Source organism: Dromaius novaehollandiae, chromosome 4 (assembly GCF_036370855.1).
Source record: "Dromaius novaehollandiae isolate bDroNov1 chromosome 4, bDroNov1.hap1, whole genome shotgun sequence".
In the NCBI taxonomy this organism is placed as follows: domain Eukaryota; kingdom Metazoa; phylum Chordata; class Aves; order Casuariiformes; family Dromaiidae; genus Dromaius; species Dromaius novaehollandiae.
In genome coordinates this window covers 86,475,350-86,501,762 of record NC_088101.1, presented here as the reverse complement: position 1 = coordinate 86,501,762, position 26,413 = coordinate 86,475,350, and the positions used below count along the sequence as shown (strand labels likewise).

The 26,413-nt window shown below is 60.5% G+C and overlaps 2 protein-coding genes and 2 long non-coding RNA genes across 6 annotated transcripts; 2 read left to right on the top strand and 2 right to left on the bottom strand.

Annotated features, from left to right (window-relative positions):
* Positions 1–595: 595 nt before the first annotated feature.
* Positions 596–6,881, bottom strand: LOC135328330 (uncharacterized). The gene is made up of 3 exons (XR_010389172.1): positions 6,169–6,881; positions 3,487–5,768; positions 596–3,081 (listed from the first exon to the last, which is right to left on the bottom strand). It is a non-coding gene; the product is annotated as an uncharacterized LOC135328330 (long non-coding RNA).
* Positions 6,823–9,206, top strand: SPR (sepiapterin reductase). 2 transcript variants are annotated; one of them, XM_064511668.1, is made up of 3 exons: positions 6,823–7,249; positions 8,043–8,284; positions 8,762–9,206. In XM_064511668.1, exons 1-3 carry the CDS (start codon positions 6,913–6,915, stop codon positions 8,858–8,860), a joined length of 678 nt encoding a protein of 225 aa, XP_064367738.1. In that variant the 5' UTR covers positions 6,823–6,912; the 3' UTR covers positions 8,861–9,206. The 2 variants fall into 2 exon arrangements, with proteins under 2 accessions (XP_064367738.1, XP_025971609.2); XM_026115824.2 differs by having other exon boundaries at positions 6,826–7,249; positions 8,043–8,333.
* Positions 7,637–21,044, bottom strand: LOC135328331 (uncharacterized). Its single transcript, XR_010389173.1, has 2 exons — positions 20,904–21,044; positions 7,637–12,920 (listed from the first exon to the last, which is right to left on the bottom strand). It is a non-coding gene; the product is annotated as an uncharacterized LOC135328331 (long non-coding RNA).
* On the top strand, positions 19,978–26,413 carry EMX1 (empty spiracles homeobox 1). Of its 2 annotated transcripts, none has more exons than XM_064511670.1 (3): positions 19,978–21,244; positions 23,129–23,224; positions 25,746–26,413. In XM_064511670.1, the coding sequence occupies exons 1-3, from the start codon at positions 20,905–20,907 to the stop codon at positions 25,982–25,984; spliced, it is 675 nt and encodes a 224-aa protein (XP_064367740.1). In that variant the 5' UTR covers positions 19,978–20,904; the 3' UTR covers positions 25,985–26,413. The 2 variants fall into 2 exon arrangements, with proteins under 2 accessions (XP_064367740.1, XP_064367739.1); XM_064511669.1 differs by having other exon boundaries at positions 19,981–21,244; positions 23,040–23,224.

The window sequence follows — 26,413 nt, the reverse complement described above, 5'->3', positions numbered from 1 at the left end:
GTAGAGGAGGAGCCACCAGGAGAAGTTACAGTACAAGGAAAGGGACAGCCAAACCGCTGAGCCCCAGGCAAGCCTCCACGTGCTCCTCAGCCTTGCAGCACCTGGCCCCTCCGGTGCAGTGCAGGAGCCACGGGCAGCAGCGATGCCAATGCAGCAGCGGACGGCATGTATTTTGGGTAGGTCCCTTCCTCAGCCCTTCTTCTTAAGCAGCGTACTTTCATTTCCACCAGATCTCATGGTTTCTTTGACCCACACTTGAGTCCTGGAGCCTTCTCCTGAGCCTGCCTCGGCCTCCTCCCACCACCACCTCTCCCTTCTGACTTTATCAACCCCTTTTGCTATAACCTAACTCTCTGCTGGGCTGTGTGCAGTCTTTCGCTTCCTCCTAACCGATCGCTTGACACCAGGAAAGGCAAGGCGCGTGGTATTTCTAAAGCAACAAGAAAAGCAAACCTGCAACACGGTGCGGGCCAGCCCCGGGCAGGTGCTGACTAAGCCCAGCCCACGAGCCATTCCTGTTTGCTCTGGGCGTGTGGCAGCCTGGTTTCCTTCTTAAAGACCGACCTTTAGCTCCCTGCACTTCAATCGCACGTGGATAAATCTGTGTTGCCCGGGAAGGTGCCTGCGTTTCACCCCTCCATCCTGCCCCAGCCGCCTTCTAAATCATCAGCACCCAGCGCCAGCTGGGCCCTTACCTCAACCAGGCTCTGCTCCTGTCTACGTGGTTTGTTTCCCCCCATGTGCACTCACCTGCATGTATCAGTAACCTCAGAATAAACCAGCTTTCCAGAACATATTTATGGAGGATAAATCCCAGTTTTCCAGCCGCTATCCTCTGTGCTTAAAATCCTGTTCTGCTTCACATTTCTGGTCAAGACCGAAATAAATTTTTAAGGCTCTCTGATATGCTAAGCTATTCCCCAAATCCCTGCTTGGGACTTTATAATCATGACTCTTGCTTTCTCATACATTTTGTTATACCTTTCCTTCTGTACAGCTTGAATGCAGAAAATTAGCAAGGACACACTGAAATATTGGCAAGATGGAATGGACTTCAGTCTGAATTGAGCTCTGGCTTTCAAAATTTCCAGAGGATTTTTCAATTCTGGGTTTCCAGTTAGTGACAGGGACAGGATCTCTGGTGGCCATGGTGGGACGAAGATCTTCTGGCAAGCCGCAGTGGGACTTCTCACACTCTGCCAATGTCCGCCTGCACACATCTCTGTGATATGGCTTCATCTAGCCAGGATTCAAAGATCTAGGAGGTAAATCCCCGTCTAGGGCTCAGAGCTGCTACTTTGCTCTGGGCGGCTTTGCTGAACCTGGGAAGTCCTTGCTCGTCGGGAACAGCACAGCAAAGGGCTGGTTTCCATGTCTTGTTCAGAAACAGAAGGACAAACGCATCCATCCCTACACTCAAGCAGTTCACCACACATGTCAGGAGCGGTTAGCACCAGTGCGAGCCTAAGTACCCCTCAGTACGGGGGGGAGACCTCCTCTCCGCACGCTCCCCTTCCCACCGGGGCGCAGCAGGCAGGGGGGCTCCTGCCGCGCCGCTCAGCCCATCGTCCTCACCATCGCTGGTGTGAAATCCAGGCATCGGTAGTTACGCAGGCGGAGAGCATCCCAGCCGCCCTGGGCGAGTGATGCGCTGGCATCCGAGGCATCTTGTCCTTCGGAGCTCCCATAATTAGCTGCTGAGTGGGGCCTGTGCGAACATGATGAGGTCCCACAGTTGGGTTGGCCTTTGGGCTACGGAAACAACAAGCTGAGCTCAGGAGTGAAACCACAGTCTTCCTCGCCAGCAGCCCTGGCCATGCAGACTTCGGGTAGTCACAGAGATGACGGCTACAGCCAGGGCCACCTCGTGTGCCGTTGAGCTCTGCCTTTCTTGGGTGGTAACGACGGGCAGAAATACCCAGGGCTGCCAAGAGAAGTGTCCCCCCCCCCAGCACTCCTCTACTGGCCTGCACCCATGACCGTCCCCTCCTTCGAGCCGCGCAGGGAGCAACCCCAGAGCCTCTTCCCTGCCCTCGCACCTGCGGCCGGGCCCTGGCTCGGGAGCTGCCTGCTGCAGCTCGCAGATTTTACATGTCGCTGACACCTAGCGTTGCTTCTCCCAACTGCATCCCCAGCTGCAAACGCAGGCCCAGCGGGAAGGACTTCATGCTCTGCATCAGCCCGGAGCCCGGGGAGCCCCCGGGACGCGACGTGGTCTGCGGGGCAAGGCCGAGGCTGGCGATCTGCCGGGGAATCCCGTGGACCATGGTCCTGCACCATCGGGCGTTCACCCGGCTGCGTAACCTGAGTTTTCCTCAGCCAGTGGCAGCACTGCCTGCAGAAAGGCGTGATCTGATCTGTTAAATCCCTTCTGCACATGCACACGGTGTGCTTAGATATGATATTTTATTCTGCTTGGAAAAATTAAAGAATAGCAATCAGCTTTCTCTTCTTTTTCTGATCAGTTCCAGGTTTTGTTCTCTTCTTGCATGCCCAGGAACCTCTCACTCTTTCTCCAGATACACACTATCCTGTAGTGCAATGTGTTGGAAAACATATATATCCCCATTAAGCTCCATGAACGATATTCTCACCAAAACCTGACATTTGATACTTAAATCCTGTCCTTTAAATTAATCTTTTGCACTTAACCTTGCAATAGAGAAGGAGGCAGAGCATTTTATGGCTCTGGTTTACTGTAATGGGTCATTTCCCACAGTAAATTCTCTACTTGTGTCTGTGATCAGTCTGGAAAGAAGCATCCTCTCTACAGCAAAAAAGGAAAAAGAGGGCTCTGACCTTCTTCTCACCTCCTTCAGCTCTGATCCTTCCTGCTTTCCTGGCAGGGTCCCCTTTTATTGACTTCTTCCCACAGCCATGACTCACACCTCTAATTTTCATAGTCCGAGAGCTTCATGGGGAGTCTCTACCCCATCGCCTTGCTCCACTCTCTGCTTTTAGGGTCTATCTTTTTTATTATCTTATCTTTTTTTTAGGGTCCGCCCTGCTCCGGAGTTTTAAGCAGGCACAGTGTGAGCCATCTTGAACGTTGAGTTGAATCTTGAGTCCTTGAACATTATTCTGTAAAGGAGAATGAAGGAGTGAGATCTTAATCCTCCTAACAGCAGTTTTGCTTTAGTTTTGTTTGTTTATTTGGGGGGAAACTGGAACAGGGGAATCAGCTCCCTGGGGAAGCGGTGCATCCTCTCTCTCTTGCATTTTGGTCCAAACTGAGATGCCTGTCCAGCACACACACTTTTAAGAAAATGGTCCTTGTTCCTGTTGGTTCTGATATGTCTCCACCTGTTTGACCCTCCTCCCAGCATCGTGGAAAGAGTTCAGATCCCGCCGCGGCCAGAATGTGGGCCACTGCCCCGGGGGCTGTGAGTGCCATCCCGTGTGTGGACTGAGACACCCGCCGAGCAGCTCCCACCCTGCCCGGTTGTCTATGTCCCTCTGGTCATCTTCCAACGTGTTCACACTCACCTGGGATGAGATTAGCCTGATACTGCTCAGGAGGAGAAGTCCTCCCTGGAGCTGCTGGACCACGCACGGGGCTTCCCTGGGATGCTCTTCTCCCGTCGCTGCTCAGGTAAAGCCTTTCACTGATCACAATATTTATTCACGTGCAGCCAGCTTGGGCTTCGAGCTTCAGGAGCCTCCCCGGAGCTCTCTGGAGTTGCGGGGGCAATGCAAGAGGTCAACATTGCCCTTTGGCAACGCTGCAGGGCTGGTGAGCTCTGCAAGAGGAGCAGCGGTGAGAGCACGTGCTCAGGCAATGGGGGACCCTGCTTCACTCCCTCCCTCGTGTGAGAAGGTCCAGTCCCTAGTGGTGAACCTTCTACAATGTACAGCCCTCCCCAGTCTTCCTTATTTCATGCATTAGATGTTTTTATATCGTATTTCTTGATGTATCATTCAAATCCCTAGCCAACAGCAAACATTTACCCTTTAAAACATATTCTCTGGCGCTGCTCTCCACTCCTGCATGGAGCCAAATCTTCACAGCAATCCCAACCAAAATGCTCTGCTTCCTTGTGACTGCACTAACGTTTTATCCTTCTCCGTGCCCTTTCTCTACATTTATTTAATTTTTGCAGTGCTCCTTTGCTCGGATAGCAGCTGCCATTTCTGGAGCCCTTCTTCCGTGGAGAAACTGCTCACAAACCATCCCTGCACTCTTAAGGCTGGCTTTGAACCGTGGATGAGGAGAGGAAAATCCAAGTTGCAAAAGACCACAAAAGTAAAAAGGGAGCCAGAAAAAAAGCAGAAATAGAAAAAAAAATCGGAAAATGCCAGGGCAATAGCTATGTCCTTTACTGGATTTGGCCCTTAGTCCAGGTCTGATCCTAAGCTCCCTACGCTAACCGCAGGCATCTCCCTCTCTCCCCGAGGGGCTCTCCCAGCAGCACTGACACGGTATGATTGAGCCTGGAGGAGGGATGAGGAAAGAGCACTGGTATCTTCTCGTTTCTGGTCACATAAAAGGTGAGATTGCAGCAGGCTCTGAAATTGCTGAATGGCACTGATTGAATAAGCAAGCGTCCTCCAAGAAATGTGGAATAGTCGCAACCAGCACGTTTGTGCCAAGCTAAAATCCACTAGAAAAAGGAAGCTGCTGTCACGGGAGCCCGAGAGCATCTCATCTAAATTTGCAGGAAGATCAGATGGTGAAGTTTAAAATCTCTACAATTACACAGCCAGTGCTGCAAGCGTCATCGGCCTCACCAGGCCACCTACTCAGAGGTGACCAGGTCACCTACTCAGATGACCAAATTAAAAAGCATGTTAGGGAATGAAAAGGGTACTGATGCGAGGTGGATTTCCAGGACTAAAGGGCACAGCTTCCCATCCATGGCTTCGCTTTGGGGTGGTTTGCTTTCCCGGCACGGGGAACGCAAACCTTTTGCTCCCCATAGATCTCTCCATGCAGTGGTTGAACCCGGCCCTGTGAAATGACTAGATTTATACCAAAACGCAAGTGGCCCGTCAGTGATAGAGATGGGTTTTTGCCACAAAACAAGCAAGGAAAATATGTACGTGCAGCAGCTAAAGAGTGATATTCTTGGCACTGATGAAGCACAGGAAGAAGTCGGAGATAACAAGTCCACCCACACGAGGTCAAGAGACGCCCGCTTCAGCGAAACGCAGCGTCTGGCCCTGGTGAATGATTTGTCTGAGTCAGAAAAGCAAACACACAGCAGCGAGACTTGCCCGAGGCGCTGGATGTGGGAGAAAAAGTGAAGGGTTTTGTTCTTTTTCCGCAGGCAGCTATCGCTGCATGGGCGCAGACGCGTCAGGAGGTTACGCGGTTGGACGGGCAGCACCCTGCGTGTGCACCCAGAGCACGGGGAAGGATTTGGCTTTAGACCGCAAGGAGAAAAGGCCAGGAAGAAATCACGTCATCTTTTTGCTAACGGCTAAACTTACCTGGAGCAAGGTACTTCCTTGGCACAGGCCTTTTTATTTGCCAAGGAGCACAAAGTCCTGTTGCCCTGCACCAGGAGAGCAGCAATCAGGAGGCGCCTTACGGATTTATCATTTCCCAGCCGCCCTGTAGCCCAGTTCCAGCTCTGGGCTGCTTTCACCACCAGTTTCCTCCCTGCCTTCTCTTTTTTAACTTTTAGTGCGTATTAGCACACACAACCATCCAACACTCTTCCTTCTGTCAGTCGAAGTAGCTGCTCCCCCAGACCCTCGCTCCCGCTGCTACCCCTCCTTGTGCATTGGCGCAGCCTCAGGACACCTCAGATCTGCAAAACGATCCGCTGAAAAAAAAAAAAAGCCAACAAAAATACTGGTCACTTCCAACTGAAGCAGTTCTCCATTCAGCGCAGCTACACGAGGGCTGGGAAGCAGGGCGAGAAGCGCGAGGATGAGGATGGGAGCAAATCAGAGCTGCAGAAAAGGAAAGAGGGGGGAGCTGGCAATCACTAAGGCAAGTTCTGCCATCAAGAAGCGGCTTGTGAAAAAAATACACATTTGCTGTCTTATTTTTGCTGCTGATCTTATTTTTACTGAATGTGTAATATCTGCTTTAGCAAAACAAATATCACTCTTGGGTTTTTGCCATGCCATGAATTTTTAATGTTGTCATTTCTTTAATCGAATGCATTAGGGTTTCAGCAGAGCCTATGATTGCATAAAAGCGAAACTCCCCTTCCTTACCTGCTTATGCACCACTGAGGCCATCTGTCCTCAGGATTTAACAGCTGTGAAAACAAATCCAACTGCTAGCTATTTTGATGCGAACTAGGTACTACTTTAAAAAAATCCCCTCGGAAGCTGGTTGCGTCTTCGAGCACCAAAACAGTCAAGAAAGAGCTCTGGGCTCAGCCAGCAGTTTTGCTGCCTACAAACAACTGGTCTCAGCGTTCCCGCACCACGAGAAAAATAGTGACTTAGGAGGAAAAAGGTGTGCAAAGGCTTCGTTATGATGCAGCCGAGGGGAAAGTTGGCAAATGCAGCACATTTGCAGCCCGCGAGGCTTTTTAGAGGTGCGGAGATCACCTCGAGGAAATCCTTATGGGGGTTGGCATTAAATGCAGAGCAGCCGGTGTCTGGGGAGGGTTCAGGTGCCCTCTGGGAGCCGAAACCCGAGCCAAACTCCCCGTTTCGCTGCAAACGGCCGGGAGGGACCGCGGCCCACGCGGGGCCGCCCACGAAGCGCGCCACGGCCGCGCCGCCGCTCCGGGCGCGCGTCCTGGCGCGTAGCGCCCCCACGTGGCGGGGGGCGTGGGCGCGGAGCAGCCAATCAGCGCCCGCGGGTGATGTCTGCGCGTTCGGAGCTCCATTCACAACGCGGCGGGGGGGAGAGGGGAAATGAATGGGGGCGGGTCACGTGGCGCGTGACGTCACGCCCCCGTGGCGCGCCGAGCTGGGCCGTGGCGCGCCGCGCCGCGCCGGGCGGACATGGAGCCGGGGCCGGGGCCGGGGCCGGGACCGGGACCGGGGCGCTGGGGCCCGGCCGCCTGCGTGCTCACGGGCGCCTCGCGGGGCTTCGGCCGCAGCCTGGCGCGGCTGCTGGCGCCGCGGCTCGGCGACGGCTCGGTGCTGCTGCTGCTGGCGCGCTCGGCGGAGCCGCTGGCCGAGCTGGCGGCCGAGCTGCGGCGCGGGGCGGCGGCGCTGCGGGTCGAGTGCGTCCCCGCCGACCTGGGCACCGAGGAGGGGCTGCGGCGGGCGGCCCGGGCCCTGCGGGAGCTGCTGCCCGCCGCCCCGGCCGCCCGCCTGCTCCTCATCAACAACGCCGGTAACCCCCGGCCCCCACCCGCGACCCCCGGGGGGGCGAGGATCGGGGAGGGGGAGCCGCCTGGCAGCCCGGGCCCGCTGCGGGAGAGGCGCCCTGGGCTTGTCGCCCCGGTGGCGGGGGCTCCCTGGATGTCCCCTCGCTGCCGGGCTGGTGGCAGGGCCGCTGGGCAGCCTGCGGGGCCGGAGCCACCCGCGGGCACCGCGACGCCCCGTCCGCTCTGCGGCGAGGCCCAGAGCCCCCCCAGCCGCGCTGCCTCTGCCGCTGGCTCCCCGCTGCAGGCACCAAAATCCAACGCCTGGCGCTGGAGCCGAATCCCAGCCCTCAGCCGTTCCCTCACGGAGCAGGAATTTACCTGCGCAGCCTTGTTGCAGGATCAGGCCTTTGCAATGACGTGTCCGAGGCAGAGATTTTATTCGTTCAGCACCAGCAGACCCGACTGCTTCGGGTACCAATAAATAACAAAACTGAGTAGCAGGTGGCAAGAAGCAAAAGGGCTTTAGTTTTGTTTGGCTTTTGGGTTATTTTTTTCAAAGCAGGGTGTTGGGAGAGCAACGCTGGGACCCTTCACTCACCCAAAAGCGGTGATCAGACTGAGTCTAACCAGACTGAACCTGTGCCGCTAGCCGGGTCTCTGGGATGCTGAGCCAAGGCCTGGTAGCAAATCGCAGGAGCTGCCCGTGCCTCCGCTCCTCCTGCCTCGACAGGAGGGTTAAACTCCTGCGGCAGGTGGGGGGGCTGCTTGATATCTGCTGGATTCATCGGAGACGGGCAGCTCTCCCGCCTTCCCTTGCAGGCTCGCTGGGAGACATCTCCAAATCCTTCGTAGATCTCACTGACCTGCATGAAGTCAACAGCTATTTTGCCTTCAACGTCAGCTCGGCGCTTTGTCTCACCTCCACCGCCCTGGAAGCCTTCGGGAAGCGCCCCGGCGTCAGCCGGACGGTGGTGAACGTCTCTTCGCTCTGCGCCCTGAAGCCCTTCAAGAACTGGGCGCTGTACTGCAGCGGGAAGGCCGCCCGCGACATGCTCTTCCAGGTCCTGGCGCTGGAGGAGCCCGACGTCCGCGTGCTCAACTACGCGCCGGGTGAGCAGGGGGCCGCAGCAGCGCCCTGCCGCGATTGCGCCCGCGAGATCATGGAACGGGAACCCATCCGGGTGGGAACAGCGGCATCGCGGCCTGCCCAGCGCCGGCATTGCTGCTGCGCTGCTGCTGCCGCCTTCCCACTGCTGGGAGAGGCCAGCCGGGCCGCGGGAAGGGGTGCATCGCGGGCAGATGTCGGACTGGCTGTTTTTCCCCTTCCCTTGCCTCCTTCATGCCCGGACTGCGGTATCAGCCACGTGTGACCTGGTGTCGGTGTGCAGATAGCAGAGCTCTTTTGGGCATTAATTGCTCTTAATTTTCCCCCGCTCCGTGGCTAGAAGAGATGTTCCTGCAGCCGGCTCAGATGCAGAAGGAAAGCGAGTGCAGATTTGGGGTTCTGCTGATGTGACTTCTCATTGCTTTTTCCCCAGGTCCTCTGGACACGGACATGCAGCTCTTGGCCCGGACTCAAACCGGGGACCCCGAGCTGCGTCAGCACCTGCAGGGCCTCCAGGAGAGCGGGCAGCTGATCGACTGCGCCGTGTCGGCCCAGAAGCTGCTGAAGCTCCTGGAAGAGGACACCTTCCGCTCCGGCGCCCACGTGGACTTCTACGACGTCTGAGCCGCCGGCCCCGCGACTCGCCTTCGCGCTTTGCTTTGTGCTCCTGTCCGCCCAGCTGCGCGTCTGGTGCCTCCCGTCTCTGCCGCGTGCTCGCTGCTCTCTGGGTGCCTTAGCAGTTCTCGTAGCACCCCGAGGTGCACGGGGGAAACCACTGCTTCACCGTGTCCTCAGCGCTGTCTACGCTGGTCTACAGTCATTAAAAATGTCACGTCTGGTCTGGGTGGCCTGCCGTGCGCGCCATCCCGTGCCCGCTCCTTCCGTCTCCCAGTGATTTCATTAACTCTGTGTCTACCAAGGGGGGATGATGAGGCACTCGAGTGTTTTGGAGGTGGTTTTGGTGTGACCAGCTGTCCCCGTTCAGAGCTAAGCTCCCAGGGTTGCTGCTGTCGTGCCCGGGCCTTGGTGGGTCCCCAGACTCACCTGGCTCTTGGAGAAAGCTAAAACTCCCGTGTCTCCTAACCCCACGTCCCTGTGGGCCCTGGCAAGGCAGCTCTCAGCTCTGCAGCAGAGATCAGGCCCTTTTGCAAATAAAAAACACCGATGCTCAGACCTAGGGGCCCTGAATCCTGCGCCTGTGGGGTCTCAGACCAAGCTGGGGCTGCGGGGGGAGGCTCGAGGAGCCCCAAATTGCAGGAGGAGCTGTGAGGGGGACAGGACTGACCAGGGCACGGGGACCCCTCGCTACCAGCCAAGCACTAACCGGCGTGGGAGATGCAGCTGCACCTTTTCGCCCTTTTTTCGAGCCACTTCAGTCGCACCAGGTCAGAGCTGACACCTGGGGCTTTCGGGTCCGACCTCGTCCAAGTCATGCCGGAACCTGCAGGTGGTTTTGCAGCCGTCTCTTTGCAGGGAATGAGCCCCAAAATGCCACCGCTGCACTGTGCAGCTCTTTTGGGGGCCGGGAAGTAGAGACTGGAGCACGAAAGACGCCGCGGATGGGTGGACGGGCTGAGTAGTGCGGTGGCTAGAGAAAAGCCCCCAAAAAATGCGCTGCGCCCTGGGAAACGCGGCTGAGCTCGTCCCGGTGGTGCTGCCAGCCCGGGGGGCGAACGCGGGCTTTGGAAACGCGTGAGATGCGAAGCTTTACATCGCTAAAAGGAGACTGGTTTGAGCATCTCTCTGCCTTTGCCTCCTCGCCTTTGAGCTGGTAAATAGGGGGAAGTTTGATGATTCAGACTTCTCTGTGCCATCACGAGAAACCAAACGGTGCCAGTTTTCTAAATGTGAGCTAAATCATCGCTTCGTTACGAGCCTTCCCGTTTGGGGCGACACGCCGCTCTGGGATGAAGGTGGGAATTGCAAGGGAAAGGGCTACGGTCTGCCGCAGACCCCAGCGAGGAGGGGTGGAGAGGACACCCGGCCACCCTCCCCCCGGAGCAGGAGCAGCCGCTGACCACCATCCGTCCCGGACACACGTGGCTGTGACCAGAGGTCCTTGGCCTGTCTGGGTTTGTCCCCGAGTTGTTTCTCCCCACTCCTTTGCCCTGCGCTCACCATTCCTGACTCTCCTTGAGTTATTTGCCACTGTGATTTTGCCCAGGGCCACTGGCAGGCTGAAAGACCCCTTACAGCCCACATGGTCCTATCAGCTCTCCAAAACACCAGTTCACCATTAGTTTTCTCCTGCTATCACCGATCCAGCGGCAGCATGAGGACCAAAGTTAGAGCCTCGGCGTCACCATCCCTTCAACAAGGACACCGCTGCCTTGCTTGACAGAAAAAACCTGTTGCTAACATCTACGCTTCGAGAGCCAGCCCATAAATCAGCCTGAATCTTACGGCCCTGGTGATGCGTTGTGGCTCATCCTGCTAAATTTTGCTGGTGAATCAACCATGTGCTAGAAGTTAAATGGAGTAAGTTTGTCTTCAGCTCAGCCACTCCGTCACTTGACTGGGCTCCAAGCTGCCGCCCGGATGAGTTATTCTCATGGTTTTCTTCCACGGGGACTCGCTGTGCATGCGATTAGGATTCAGCATGGCTCTGTAACCTCCAGGGACGCACCGGGCTCGTCACTCGAACCCGGGGAGCAAGGCGCTTCCAAGGGAGAGATGCTGGCGATGCTCTCGGGGCAAAAGACCCCACGGGTCTGGTGGGGCTTTCTCAAACCACCTTGGCAATGTGTATAGCTATTTTTCGCTTTGCCTTTTGTTTTCCCCAGGAATCGGAGCTGTTATCTAGTAGATCTGTGCCAGATTTTTTTTTTCCCCAGTCTTCCTGATCTCAGAAGTTTTCTGGTGCTTCAGTGGGCTACACCACTCACCTCCGTGAATCGTTAAGCAGCCACGGCTCTGCCACCACGCAATTTGCCAGCTCCACCCCGTCCGTGGGTGAGCACATCGCGGCAGAGCCCTCTCCACCTCCGCACCGGGGTAAGGAGAGCCGTGGTGGTGGGGTGCTCCTGGATGAACGCATGGCTGCTGTCGGAAGAGCTGAGCCAGGCTGGGATGAAGATGGGCAGCTGACCACAGAGGAGTGGGGTGGGATGTCACTCAGGGAGGATGGAGCCATCTGACGGGTTCTGGGCTGATGACCGGTGATGGAGAGAGCCAGGATGGGCGGCCAGGCCAGTGTGCTCTTGGTAGTCCATGGAGATGGGCTCCCTCCTCTGGGCTGCTCCAAGGAATGCATGGAAGAAGGCCATGAGGGCTGCAGGTGGCAAAGAAGTGAGAAGATCAGGAAGGGAGAGGAGGAGCACATCAAGGAGGGGAACACAGCAGGGGAGATGCATGCAGCAAAAAAGGGACCCTTTGCTTCGTGTGGCCCCAGGGCAGAAAAGAGGCTTAGAGAAGGTCCCTACACGGGATAACCCGGCATTGCTCGCCCCCACAGCCGGAGGTGAGGTGCCCAGGCTGAGCAATGCCCACTTCAGGGCTCGTGAGGGATTTTCTTCCTCTGTTAAGTTTAAGACCCCTCTGACTTTGGGCCATGCATGTTCTCTGTGGTCAGCTTCTCCGCTGCATGGTAGGTGGCTCTCCAGCAAGGATCAAGTTAGGGACGTCCCAAGTCATCGTCTGCCGGCCACGGCACTGCCCATCGCTCAGGCCTTCTTCAGTGATGCCTCGCCCTCTGCTCTCCCCAAGGACGTGGGCTGCTTCCAGCCCTGCATCTAGGCCGTGTCCTGGCCGGCTTTCTGCATTTTGGGGTTTTACACCAGGTCTGCGGAGGGAACAAGCTCTGACCTGTCTGCATGCAGCTGTCCTGGCTGCTGGCGTGCGAAGCTCCCGGGCTAGGGGACACCTCACCGTGTCTCGTGTCATCCGAGGGACACGCATCCGCGCCTGGGATCGTGCAAAGGTGCGATGGGAGCGTGGGCTTTGCCGGGCCCTGGGCCAAAGCAGAACAGCAGAAGCAGAGCAGATCAGAGAGGACCAGCCACTTCTGGGGCTTGCTGGGTCTGGGACGAGCCTGGGAGGAGCCAGCTCTCCCAGCGGGTCCGGAGGCCTGGCAGAAGTCAGACGGGGAGGCGTGAGCAACCCTCGCTTCCTCGGGGAGACCGTGGGGCAGGATGCTCCGGGCTGGTGGAGCAAGGAAACTATCTAAGGGAGCTTCCAGGCCACCGCGAGAGCAGCACCATCCGCATCACCACCGCGGCTCAGCAAGCGTCTCGCTGGCAAAATGACGTGAACTGTTTTTCTCCCCTTTTTCCCATTTTCTGTGACCAGCTGAGGGCGTACCGAGACCGGGGAACGGCCACGGGCCGGAGCGGCGGCAGCCCGGAGCTGCAGCCTGGCAAGGGCAAAGCCACCGGCGTCCTGTCCTTCTCCGAAAGGCGGTAGGGACGCATCCAGGCTCTTCCCTTTCGGTGCGAGCGTTTCTGGACCAGCGCCGTGCAGCGGGGACCGAGCAGGGGACGAAGCTCGGGGTCCCCCCGGGTCTCTGTGGCTTCTCGCCCCGGGGCCCGGCGACGTTTGGTGGGTTTTTCTTAAGGCGCCGCATCCTGGAGTCGCGGGATCACGTCTGAGCCTCGCTTAGGAGAAAAAAGGGGAAAAAAGAAGTTTCCAGCTCTGATGGTTTCAGAGATGGGCTGGAAATGTGAGTGCAGCGAGCGCGTGCAAAATCAGTGAAAGAGCTGGTACAAATCCCCGTGCCGGGGTGAGGGCTGCGGGGCGCTGGCATCCCGGCATCCCGGCTCCCGGGCCGTGGCACCCGCCGGCTCTGCCCGCTCCAGCCCCTGCATCCCAGCCTGCTGCATGCACAGCCCTGGCTGCCCTTCCCTTCCCCGTTATTTTTAATTTTCTTTCTTTCCTGTTTTCTTTCCTGCTTTCTTTCTACTTTCCTTTACCTCTTTTTTCATCTTCTTTTCCTCTTTGCTTTCCCTTTTCCTCTTTCCTTTCCCTTTTCCTCTTTCCTTTCCCCTTTTCTCTTTCCTTTCCCCTTCCCTTCCTTCCCTCTTCCCTTTTCCCCTTTCCCTTTCCTTTTCCCTTTCCCTTGTTTTCTTACCTGTTTTTTTTAGCTCTTTTCTTTTCATTTTCTTTTCCTTTCTTCCTTCCCTCTTTCCTCTCCTTTCCTTGTCCCCTTTCCCGTCCCATCCCCGAGCGCTCTGCAAAGTGGTGCCAGCACAGGGCTGCCTGCGGGTGAGACGGGTCCCTCGGCGCTGGCCACCCCCGGCCAGGCCCGGCGTGGGGACCACGCTGGAGGGAAGCGCGGGAGGACCCGGGGGACCCCTCTTCTCCCTGGTGCACCCCCCAGGTGCACCACAAGCCGAAAGGAACAACACCGCAGCGCTGTCTCCCCGAGACTGAACACTTGCTCGCGCGTGGCCTTCTAACGGCAGCTCCCTGCGCTCCTCACTCTCGGCACAGCACCAGAGCCCCCGGGAGCATGCGAGGGAGCATGTAAAGCCGCTCTGATCCTCTCGCAGCCAGCGCGGGGTGTTTACACAAGGGATTTGCACCGGAGCAGCGACATCGCTGCAAACATCCTCCACCAAATAAAAGCTCGGGGGGGGCTGGAAGGAGGCAGCGCTGCAGCCAGGTCTCCTTCTCTCCGCGCTCTCCTGCGGGGACCGCGCCGCATTCGCATTCCCGCCGCGCGCGCGCTCGTCAGCCGAGCTGTCAGCCGCGCCGGTAATAGGGCCACGGCGGTCACCCGTGTTGGGAGTAAACACAGCCGGAGCTGCGAAAACAAGAGCGGAGCGGAGCCCCGCAGCCCCCCGCCACCGTCTCCTGCCCGGGGGCGGCGGGGCCGGAGCCCCTCGGGACGCGTTCGGTCCTCGTCCCAGCCAAACCCTCAACGTTGGGGTCCGGAGGGAGTCGCTCCGCCTTGGGAACCTCCCGCGGCCCTTTATTCCCGTGAAAACAGCTCCCGGCGGCGAACTTTCTTCCCCACCCCCTTTTCTTTTCCTTTTTTTTTCTTTTTTTCTTTTTTTCCCCTTTTTTTTCCTTTTTTTTTCCTAATAAAGCATCTCAGCTCGCCGAGCCGCAGCTCATCTCGCACCTAAGCGCGGCCGCGCTCCGCACAAGCCTTTCAGCTGTTTTCTCAATCTCTCCTCTGTCTCATTCTCAATTCAGGCAGTTGCTATAGGTATGTTTTAATCCCCAGCATGGTAGATTTTAATTAGTCTTTGTACAGATGGCCAATTAACATTCATTACTTTTGCCTTGAGCGATTAATTATGAGTTTGCATGGAAGGGGAGATGGAGGCAGAGGAAAGATGGGCAGGTGAATAAGAAAAAGGGGATTTTAATCAGAGTTTGGGATTTTCTTTCTTTATTTATATATATATATATGTATTTATATACGGGTGTACACACGCACTGGAAGCGGAGGGAAGGAGAGCGGTGACACGCCGGGCGCCGGGGCCCGAGGGGGGACAAGGCTGTGCTTTCCCGGGTGCCCCGGAGGCCCCGTGGGGCCGGCTTTTGGGGGGGGGGCCGCCCTCGTGGTCCCTCGTTTTGCAAAATCAGGCCGCCGAAACGCTACCGGCGATGTTTCCCCCGGAGCCGGGAGGCTGCGGAGGGGCAGGGACCTGCTGCATCCCGTGGAAGCGGGAAGCATCCGGAGCGGAGCCGCTTTTTGCCCCGGGGGGGGGGGGGGGGGGGGCTTTGTGCGCCCCTCGCACCTCCCTCCCCGGCAGCCCCGGGCGCAGGCGATGCCGGGACCAGGCACCCCAAATCCCGCTGACGGCACTCACACCCCGCAGCGGGTCCCCGACCCCCAGCGCCCCGGCCGCCCCCGCCAGCCCCTCTCCGGCAGCACGAGCCCCCGGGGGGGCCGCGAGCGGCGGGGGCCCCGTGCAGCGCCGAGCCCACCTGCGGCGCGGCGGCAGGGTATGGCCCTCTCCGAGCCGGCGCCACGGAAATGCGCACATTTCCGAAAAGCAATATGGAGCAGCTAAATATACTGCTCACAAATCTGTTTACACTAATAATGGCTGGGAGCCTGCCATCCATATGACTGCGAGGAACCAGCGATTCAACATAAATGAACTGAAAATTACTTGCGAGAAAAACTAACTGCGGGTTTTTTTTCCCTTTTTCCCCTTTTTTTCCCCCCTCAGCCTGAGAAGGGGGAAACGCGGAGATGTCGGCAACGGGGGCCGCGGCCGGCGGCCTCGCCGGGCGGCTGCCGGAGGCAACTCGGTGCATGCAAGAGCCGGCCCAGCGCCCTATAATCCCTCCCCTGGGAGCCCCCCGGTGGAAAACCCTAATCCTAACCCTAATCCTAATCCTAATCCTAACCCTAATCCTAATCCTAACCCTAACCCTAACCTCTTCCCAGGGCCGGTGCGCTGGCCGAACGCTGTATCCACCCACCTCCCAGGAACCAGCGACGGGGACGGGCGGGTCCAAACCACTACTTTGCAGATCGCTAACTTGTTTAAATTAAAAAAAAAAACACAACAACCCAACAAATGCAAAAAAAGAGAGAGAAAAAATTGGCAGCTCCCCGCGTATTAGTCGAAGCGCTGCAGACTTGGCTCCCGCTCACCTCCGCAACATAATGTTAAATGGCAGCAAGACAGTATATCAGTCATTTACATATGTTGCTTATAGACGCCAAACTTATTAACACAATAAAACTGCTGCTAAGAAGCCTTCCTGCCTATTTTTCTCGTCGCGAATGTCAGTGTTGTAAGCACCTAGCCGGCTCGTATGGAAACACGCCGGGTTTGCCTTTCGTACGGCACCGGGGAAAATAAATAGATGACTCACGGAGGGTCCCCGGGCGACCACTTCCCAAGCGGCGCCGGAGGGACCGATCCACGGCGGCTGCCGCGATGGCGATGCCGGGCCGGGATGCTCCGGCGGGCGCCGCATCCCGGGCTCTCCCTGGAAATCCCGCTGTCCGCGGGGGCGGATGGGGATCTGGGATCTGGGTGATGTTTGCAGGGTGCTTTGGGAGCAGCATGTCCCGGGGGGGCAGCGGCAGCCCCACGTCGCTCCGCGGTCGCTCCGGGGCGGCTTTGCAGCGAGGGGCTGCTTCGGTTTTGCTCCCAGCTCCCAGGAGGGGCTGCATCGCCCCCCCCCGCCATGCCCCTGCTACCGAGACGGGCCCAGACCCCCCCAAGGTTCCCCAAGGATCTGCCCTGTCCCTGCAACCTGTGCAGCAGCTCTGCCTCCCTGCTGCAGCCTTCCTGAATCACGGCAGCTTCCCAAATCACTGCAGCTTCCCAAATCATTGCGGCTTCCCAAATCATTGCAGCTTCCTAATTAACCACCTTCCTAAACCATTGCAGCTTCCTAAATCATTGCGGCTTCCTAAATCATCACCTTCCCAAATCACTGCAGCTTCCTGAATCACTGCAGCTTCCTAATAAACCACCTTCCCAAATCATGGCAGCTCCCTAAACCATTGCAGCTTCCTAAATCATTGCAGCTTCCTAAATCATTGCAGCTTCCCAAATCATTGCAGCTTCCCAAATCACTGCAGCTTCCTAAATCACCACCTTCCCAAATCATGGCAGCTCCCTAAATCACTGCAGCTTCCCAAATCACTGCTTCCTGAATCACCGCCTTCCCAGATCACCGCCTTCCTAAATCACTGCAGCCTCCTAAATCAGTGCCCGGTTCTCCCGGGGCCTTGGGCAGCCGCCCTGCTCGGTCCCGCCGGGCACCGTGACCCTGCGCCCGCAGCCCCTCGGCGAGGGCCGTGCCACCCGCCTTTTAGGCGCATCGTCTTCACGTAACGAGAGCCCTGTGTCCCCCCGCGCACGGGGACGGCCTGGCCGGAGCTCGACGCGTTTCGGGGCTTCCCCAGCCTCGTGGGGAGTGTCGGCGTTAGGCAATGGCATCTCGAGGCCGGGCGGCCCTCTGCAGCCCTGGTGTCCTCCCCGGGGCCAGCTCAGGGCACGGGAGCCCCTCGGGGACAGGGGACGTGTCCGGAGCACCCTGCCCTGCTGCTGCCGGGTGAGGAGCCGGCAGCATCTCCCCCGGCCGGGCTCCCACCTCCCAGCCCAGTCCAGCTCCCAGCAGGGCAGTGGGATCAGCCCTCCGGAGCGACCCGAGCCCCAGATTAGATCCATCTCCCGTCCATCCACGCTGATGCAGGCATCCACCGCCGTCCCACCACCCCGTCCACCCGCGATCCCTCGTCTGCGGCTCCGTTAAGCCACCTTAAAAAAAAAAAAGGAGACTCAGGAAGGTGCAAACGAATAACCCGCTGGCGGGGCCGTGCGTGCAAGGCTTTTTCCAAACCCGGTGTATTTTTGCACCGAATGAACTAGGAAAAGGGAAGCCGAAGGAGCGGAGATGGGGGAGGCGGGGAGCAGCCCGGGACGGCTCCGGGGCAGGATGGGGCTGGGTCTCCCGGCTCCCCGACCCCAAATGCGGACCCCTTCCTCCGCTCCGCGGCGCGAGGCCTCGCTGGAAGAGCGGCAGGATCAAACCGGGGCCAGGAGAGCGGCTCGGCCCCGGGAAGAGCCGGGGGGGGCGTCCGGGAGGAAGCGATGCAGCGCTTTGAAGTGGGGTCAACTTTGGCGGCCACGCTCCGGGGCCCGGGGCCTGATTTTCCACATTCTGCCCTCGGATGCCGGAGGCCGACGCGTTACCGATTAACGAGGCGGGGGGCCGGCCTGCACCTGCCGGCAGCGCATCGGATCCGGCCCCGCTCCCGCCGTCCGCTCCCGCCGGCGCTGGGGAATGGGCCGAGGGGGATGGAGAGGGCCTGGCAGTGGGGTCGGGGCTGGGGAGGGGGCAAGCAGGCAGCGGGGCCGGCCAGGGCTGGGGGTGCCGGGGGGCAGAGGGCCCCGCTGCCTGCGTGCTCGCCCCGAGCATCCCCACGGGCAGCCCCTGATCGCCAGCCCCGGGGCTGGTTGGCGGTGCCCGTCCTCTCCCGCTCTCCCACTTTTTCACTCCTCTTTCGTTTGCTCCTTGGAAAAACATCACCGTCATATTTGAAGGGGCATCACCTTCCCCCGCCCCCCCCCAGACCCCCCTGGCAGGGAGCAGCAGCCCCCGGGGCGGCCCTGCGTGCCCCCCAGCCAGCTGCCCCCCATGCAGCGCCGCGGCCGGTGCCGCTTTCGTTGAAAAGAAAATGTTTTTCTCCTCCACCCGGAGCCCTTTTCGGGCAGAGGCTGAAGTTTTCCTTGCAACCAGCCTCGTCCGCGGCCGGGGGGCTCCGCGCTTTATCCCCGCGGGAATTGCGCTGCCGCGGAGGGGGAAGGGGGCAGCGGGCTCTGCGCGGCCCCGGAGCGGCGGCAGCAAACTGCCGGCAGCGCGGCCGCGGGTGCGGGTTTCCCTCCCCGCCGGGAGCCGCGGAAAGCCCGGCCGCGGCCCTCGGGCTCCGCGGAGGGAGGCAGGGAGGGAGGGAGGCTGCGGAGCCCCGGGACGCGCCGCCGGCCCCGGCCCCGGCCCCGGCCCCGGCCCCGGCGGGCAGCGAGCCGCGACTGCGGCCGGCGAAAATCTCGGAGGGAGAGTGAGCGAAACGCTTTGTGCCCCGGCTCAAGCGGCATCGGGGAAAAAGCAAAAAAAAAGCAAAAAAAAAAAAAAAGCAAAAAAGCAAAAAAAAAGAAAAAGAAAAAGAAAAAAAGAAGAAAAAAGAAAAAACTGAAAGAAAGGGAAAAAAGGGAAAAAAAAGCTCTTTCCTCGGGCATTAGGAAGGGGAGATGCGCAGCAGACACCCGGCCCGGTGGGAATTACCTCTGCGAGCAGCCAGCGCCTGGGAGGATTTTTTCCCCCCCCCCGCAGCGGGTGTTAAAGCCCGGCGAGATCCGCGCGCAACGAAACGGGGGCCCCGCGCCTTCCCGCGGGCGGGCGCGCAGCGGCGCGCAAGGGGCGGCGGAGGCCGGAGCGCTGCCCCGGGCCCGGCGGGATCGCACGGAAAGCCGCAGCTGCCGCCCGGAAAAAAAATCAAATTAAATTAAATCAAATTAAATCGAATTAAATTAAATTAAATTACTCTTCTCCAAAATCGTCCGGACGCGGTACCCGCTCCCTGGCGCGGCGGCTGCTGCATCCGAGCCGGGCGCCGTCCCCGCATCGCCCGTCCTCGGGCTCCGCTCCCTTCCCTTCCCTTCCCTTCCTTTCCCTTCCCTTCCCTTCCCTTCCCTCTTCGGGTGCACCGTCCTCCCCGCCGAGTGCCCTCTCCACCAGCCCTCTTCTTTAATTGCATTTATATAGATATATATAAAAAATAAAATAAAATTATATATATAAAAAATATAGATTATTTTTCTCTCTTTCGCCTCCTCGGAGAGAGGGGGAAAACAAAATCGGTCCGGCAAGGCGCTTGCTCCGTTTCTACCCGCTCAATTCTGCATTTCTTTGAATTTACCCCCGCCGCCCCGCGCAGCCTCGCGGTGCCCCGTCCGTGGAGGCGCCGCGGCCGCGCAGGGCTCCGCGGGCGCAGGGAGGCGGCGAGCGGGGCCGGGCCGCGCCGGGCCGCGGTTTCGCTCCGCGCTGCAGCGCTGCCTCTGCGGCGGGAGGCCGCGGCCGCGGTGCCGCCCGGCGCATTTCGCTCCAGCCAAGTGGAAAATAGACTTTAAACCCGCTTTGTGCGGGAGGGGAGGGGAGGGCAGGGCCCCCTCCTCCGCGGCGGGGGGGGGGAACAAAACTCCGCCGAGCCGCCGGCGCCCGGCGAAGCAGCGGCAAACTGCGGCGCGAACTCGGGACGGGCCCGCGCGGGGGCTGCGCGCCCGCGCCCCGCCGCGCCCCTCACCGCGGCCTTTGGGCGCCGGCGGAAAACCAGCCCCAAACCGTGACTTTTTAAAAATTTCCCCCCCCCTCTCCTTTTTCCCTTTTTTTCCCCCCCTCCCCCCGGGTTTATCCGCGGCCCGCGGGCAGAGCGCGCTGTTGTCGGGGGGGGGGGGGGCGTCGCGTTGAGCGGCGCGCAGTTTGCGCCGCCGGGCCGCGGCCGCGGGAGGGGAGGGGAGGGGGGGGAGAGGGTCGGGCTTCACCTCCCTTCCCCTCCCACCCAAAGCCCGGCGGGTCCTGCGAGCAGCTGGGGAGTTACGAACCGCCGCGAAGGATAATTTTTTTTTTTTAAAGGAGGGGGGGGAAAAAATCACTTTTTCCCTTTTTTTCCTGTTTTTTAGGGAAAGAGCGAGCGGCTCCGCGGGGGACCTCTCCGCGGGCGCGCAGGGGCGGCGCAGCCGCGGCGCTCCGGCCGCCAACTTCGCGGCGCTTCTCCGGGCAGCGGCTCCAGTCCGGCTTTTCGGGCGCTCTCGCCGCGCCTCGGCCCCCCCCCCCCCCCCCCGCTCCCCCGGCGCCCCCCTGCGCGCCCCCCCGCGCCCTCCCCGCGCCCGCGGCAGGTGAGTCCGCCCATCGCGCCGGCCCGCGCCAGGTACCGGCTTTATTTGCGGCGCGGCGGCGGCGGCCCCGGGGGTGCGGGCAGCGCCGGGCACCGCGGCCGGCGGAGCGGGGGGCGCCCGGGGGGGGCCCGCGCGTGTGCGCGCGTCCGCGCTGCCCCGCGGAGGCCTCGTGCCCGCGCCCGCCGCGCGCGCGCCCGCGCAGGAACAGCCCCCCCCGCGCCCCCCCCCCGGCCCCCCCCCCCCCCCCCCGCCGGCGCGCACCATGTTCCAGCCGTCCGCGAAGCGCTGCTTCACCATCGAGTCGCTGGTGGCCAAGGACGCGCCGCTGAGCGCCGACGAGCCGCTGCGCCCCGCCGCGCTGCCCTACGCCGGCCCCGGCCCCGACGCCGCCGCCTTCGCCGCCGGCTTCGCGGGAGCCGCCGGGCGCTCGCTGTACGGCGGCGCCGAGCTCGTCTTCCCCGAGGCCGTGGGGCACCCGGCGCTGCCCGTGGGGCCGCCGCAGCTGCCGCCGCCGCCCGCCTTCTTCGGGCCGCAGCACCGCGACCCGCTCAACTTCTACCCCTGGGTGCTGCGCAACCGCTTCTTCGGGCACCGCTTCCAAGGTGAGCCGCCGTCGGGGCCCCGCGGAGCCGCCCCCCCCCCCCGCGCCCCCCCCGGCGGGTTGGACCTGTTGCCGCGGAGCCTCCGGGCGGCGGGGGCGGCCCGGGGGGTGCCGAGACCGCGGCGGCAGCGCACCCGCGCACACGGCCGCGGCTGCACCCGGGGGGCCTCTGCCCGCACGCCGGGACCGCGGTGCTTTTGCACGGCCGGGCAGTGACAGGGCGCATCTGCCCCCCCCCCCCCCCCCGGGCCCCGGTGCCTTTCGCAGCCCCGCGCCCGGCTCCCGACAACGAAATGCGCCGTCCGCGGGCGCGGAGAGCGCGGAGAGCGCGGCCGGGGGCCCCGCGCGGCCCTGCCGGCCGGGGGGGCGCGTCTGCCGGGGAGAGAGTTGGGGCTGTTGCTGCTCTGAAATGAAGGGAAAGATTTCGCTCGATCTCATCTCCAAAAGGCGCTTTCTTTCCCTTTCCTTTTTTCCCTTCTTTTCTTTTTTTCCTTCTTTCCTTTTTTCCTTCTTTCCTTTTTTCCTTCTTTCCTTTTTTCCTTCTTTCCTTTTTTCCTTCTTTCCTTTTTTCTTCTTTCCTTTTTTCTCTCTCCTTCTCTCTCCTCTCTTCTTTCTTTCCTTTCTTCTTCCTTCCTTTCTGTCTCCTTTATTCCTTATTTCCCTTATTCCTTCTATTCCTTTCTCTTTTTACTTGTCTGTCTCTCTTTCTCTCTCTCCTTCTCTCGTTCGTTCTCTCTTCCTCGTTCTCTTCCCTCCTTCCTCCCTTCCTCCGTTTTCCTCCCTTCCCCTTCCCTCTTTCCTGCCGCCCGCGGTTCTCCGCGCTCCTTACGCGTCGGCGCTGCGACCCCGCCGCGGCTCCCGCTGCCCCCGGCCCCGCTCCGCTCCGCTCCCGGCCCCGCTCCGCTGCCCGCGCTGCCCCCGGCCCGGCCCGACCGGCTCTGGCTGCGCTGCCGCTGCTGCCGCCGGCCCCGAGGCTTCTTCCGTGTGTCTGGGCTCGTTCGTTCCTTCCTTCGTTCCCTCTTTCCTTCTCTATTTCTTTCTCTTTCTCTCTCTTTTTCTCTTTCTCTCTTTCTTTCTCTTTCTCTTTTTCTCTTTCTCTTTTTCTCTTTCTCTTTTTCTTTCTCTCTCTTTCTCTCTCTTTCTCTCTCTTTCTCTCTCTTTCTCTCTCTTTCTCTCTCTTTCTCTTTCTTTCTCTTTCTTTCTTTCTTTTCTCTTTCTCTTTTCTCTTTCTTTTTTCTCTTTCTCTTTTCTCTTTCTCTTTTCTCTCTCTTTCTCTCTTTTCCCTTTCTCTTTCTCTTTCTTTCTCTTTCTTTCTCTTTCTCTTTCTCTTTCTTTCTCTTTCTTTCTCTTTCTTTCTCTTTCCTCTCCTTTGCTCTCCTTCCTCGGGTTTTTCTCTTTCTCAGTTTTCTTTTGCTCTTTCTCTTTCTCAGCTTTTCCTCTCCATGTTTCTTGCTTTCTCTTGCTTTCTTCTCTTTCGTTCTCTCTTTCTCCCTCTTTTACCTTCTTCTGTCTCTCTCTCTCTCCCTCTCTCTTTCTCTCTCTTTCTTTCTCTGTTCATTCTTTCCTTCTCTTCCTTTCACCTTGCCTTGCCTTCCCGTGTCAGGCCACACCGTGGGAACGCAGGGGACGGGACGGGACGGGACGGGACGGGACGGGAAGGCAGGAGCCGCGGGGACCGGGACGGGGCACAGGGGGACGGGGGCAGCGAGCCCCCCCGCTGCCGGCACCGCGGCCTCCCCGGGCGGGACGGGACCCCTGCGCCGGGGCCGGGGGTGACGGGGCCGCTCTGCCCGCAGGGAGCGAGGTGGCCCAGGAGAGCCTGCTGCTGCACGGGCCCTTCGCCCGCAAGCCCAAGCGCATCCGCACGGCCTTCTCGCCCTCGCAGCTGCTGCGCCTGGAGCGGGCCTTCGAGAAGAACCACTACGTGGTGGGCGCCGAGCGCAAGCAGCTCGCCAGCAGCCTCAGCCTCTCCGAGACCCAGGTACCGCCCGCGCCGGGCGCTTTCGGGCTGGTTTGGTGTTGCTTTTTTTAACGATCGGAGCAGAAACGCTTGGCGGTGGCGAAGCCGCGTTTCAGCATCGCCGTCCCCCGCGACGGGGCTGGAGACGCAGCTCCTCCGGCGGCCGGTGCCGTCTCGCTCCACGGGCTCATGTGCCGCCGTTATGTCTTGTTCACGCGCGGGTATTTTAGCGAGTAAAACATGTGTTTTTTTTTTTAAAAACCCCAGCGATCAAAGCACGCTGCAAAGATGCAGCTTTACGGTGCTGCTTTGCCGCCGGGGCTGAGCGCGGCGGTGCAGAGAGCCCGGCCGGGTGCGAGGCGCCGGGCGGCCCTGGCGGGGATTTATTTTAGCAGGCATTTGCGAGGATGCAAGAACACAAATAAATGGAAAAAAAACACTGTGGGAAAACCAGCAATTTTGGGAAAAGCAGGGCAAGCGGAGAGCACTGCTGTGCGCCCGAGGCCACGGTGCCGGCATGGCTCCCAGGCGCTCCGGGCAAAGGTGCTGGTTTCCCGTCGTGCAAAGCAGCCGTCCAGCGATGGAGGATGTTTCCCCCAAATTCAGGCTGGTAGATTTGTGGCCTGTTCCCTGAATTGATTTAATTTCTAGTGTTTAATTTGGTGCGGAAGCAAAGCCGGCTCCGGGCCGCTTTGCTTTGCTGCTTGGGCCCTTGCTTAGACAGTGCCGAGGAAAAAAAATATCCTGGGAAGGTCGAAGAGCAAAGAGCAGCTGGTCCGGGCGGCCGTGGCCGTGGAGCCCCTGGCTGTTGTGCATCGCGGCCCCGCGCCGGGGGGGCGGATTTATGGGAGGGGGGAGGTGGAGGTGGGTGCAGACCCGAGTGGAGCAGCAGCGGGAGGCGATCGGCTGTGCTGTACGGGATCGGCAAGCTTTCCCAGAGGGAAAATCCCCTGAGGCAGCGGGGAGGCTCCCAGGCACCTTTGCCAGCATCTCGGGGGGGGGGGGGGGGGATTATCCCGGCGTTGCCCATTGCACCATCCCGTGCTCCAGCCGTGTAATTGCTCTATGCCTTAGTTTCCCTGGCTATAATTTAGGGATGAGGCAGCTTCCCTGCTCCGGAGGGCCGGGAGCTTTAATTAAAGTTTGCAAAGTGCTTCGCAGCTGTTGGAGGAGGGGGAAAAGCAGCGGCAGACGGGCCGGGGGTTGACAGCGGGGGCTGTGCTGGGGCCGGGGCTGGCGGTGCTGGGGGCTGCGCACCGCGCTCCCCGCAGCGGGCGAGGGGCTCGGGCCGGAGCGCGGGGCTGGCGGTGGCCGAGCAGCGGCACCTAGTGTCCTGCGAGGACTCGGAGCGGGGCCACAGCCCGCGGCACCGGCTCCCTGCAGCAGCCCGAGTCCCGGCTGCATCCCATGTCGCCAGCTGCATGGAGCCTGCAGCATCCCAAGTTGCCGGCAGCATCCCGTGTCGCTGGCCGCATCCCGCGTCACTGGCTGCACGGGGATCTGCAGCATCCCGAGTCCCAGCCACATCCTGTGTCACTGGCTGTGCGGGGGCCTGCAGCATCCCGCATCCCGGCTGCATCCCGCATCGCCGGCTGCCTGCAGCATCCTGAGTCACCGGCTGCATCCCATGTTGCCGGTTGCACGGGGGCCTGCAGCATCCCGTATCACTGGCCACATCCCGCGTCGCCAGCTTCATGGGGCCCTGCAGCATCCCATGTCACCAGCTGCACGGGGGCCTGCAGCATCCCAAATCACTGGCTGCATCCCACATTGCCGGCTGCACAGGAGCCTCGGCATCCCGTGTCCCGGCTGCATCCCGTGTTGCTGGCTGCCTGTAGCATCCCAAGTCACCGGTCGCATCCTGCGTTGCCGGTTGCACGGGGGCCTGCAGCATCCTGAGTCCCGGCCACATCCCACGTCACCAGCTTCATGGGGGTCTGCAGCATCCCGCATCCCGGCTGCATCCCACATTGCCGGCTGCCTGCAGCATCCTGAGTCACCGGCTGCATCCCGTGTTGCCGGTTGCATGGGAGCCTGCAGCATCCCACGTCCTTGGCCACATCCCGTGTTGCCGGCCGCATCCCGCGTTGCCGTATTCATGGGGGCCTGCAGCATCCCGCATCCCAGCCGCATCCCGCGTCACCAGCTGCACGGGGATGCAGCATCCCGCATTGCTCTGTGCATCCCGTGTCACCAGCTGCACAGGGGCCTGCAGCATCCCATGTCGCCAGCTGCATCCCACGTCGCCGGCTGCACGGGGGCCTGCAGCATCCCGAGTCCTGGCCGCATCCCGTGTCGCCGGCTGCACGGGGGCCTGCAGCATCCCGCGTGGCCGGCTGCATCCCGCCACCCCCCCGGGGCCCGGGGCCAGCGTCCGACCACCGTCCCGGTGCAAAACGCACTCCTTCGGGCTAAGCGTGATAAATGGGGTAGAGGGGCCCAGAGAGCAGGGTGAGGGGCTGGGGCCGGGCTGGGCGTGGGGCTGCTGCGCTGGGGGGGGGGTCGGGCACCCTCACCCACCGCCTCTCCTCCCCTGCCGCAGGTGAAGGTGTGGTTCCAGAACAGGCGGACGAAGTACAAGCGGCAGAAGCTGGAGGAGGAGGGGCCCGAGGCGGACCAGAAGAAGAAGGGCTCCCACCACATCAACCGATGGCGGCTGGCCACCAAGCAGGCGGGCGGCGAGGACATCGACGTCACCTCCAACGACTAGGGCCGGGCCGGGGGCCCGCGGCCCCCGCCATGCGCAGGGACCCGGGGCGGCGCGGCGCCCCGCGCCACTAACTCTAGCCCGGCGGCCCGGCCGCCCAGAGACCAGGGTGAGGGGCACACTCCGCCGCAGCCCGGCCCCCGGCCCCCGGCCAGTGCAGCACCCCGGGGCGCCCCGCGGAGCAGCAGGAGGAAGAGGAGGAGGAGGAGGAGGCCCAGCGCCCCCGGGATGCCGCCTTCCTCCGAGCCGGACGCCGTCCGGCAGCCGCGAGCTCCAATAAAAACGTCCTACCTAGACGCTCGATGTCCCCAACCCTTTTTCTTTCCCCCCGTTTTTTTTTCTCCCCTCCTTTCCTTTATTTTTTTTTCTATTTTGTCTTTTTTTTAACGCGTTTCGGGTTTAATTTATTCTCTCCTCCCCGCGCCCGTGTGCGCGCGGGCCCCGCCGTAGGTAGCCGGCAGCTGTAGCGTGTGTCACTGCGTGGAAATAAAAAGCGAAACGGG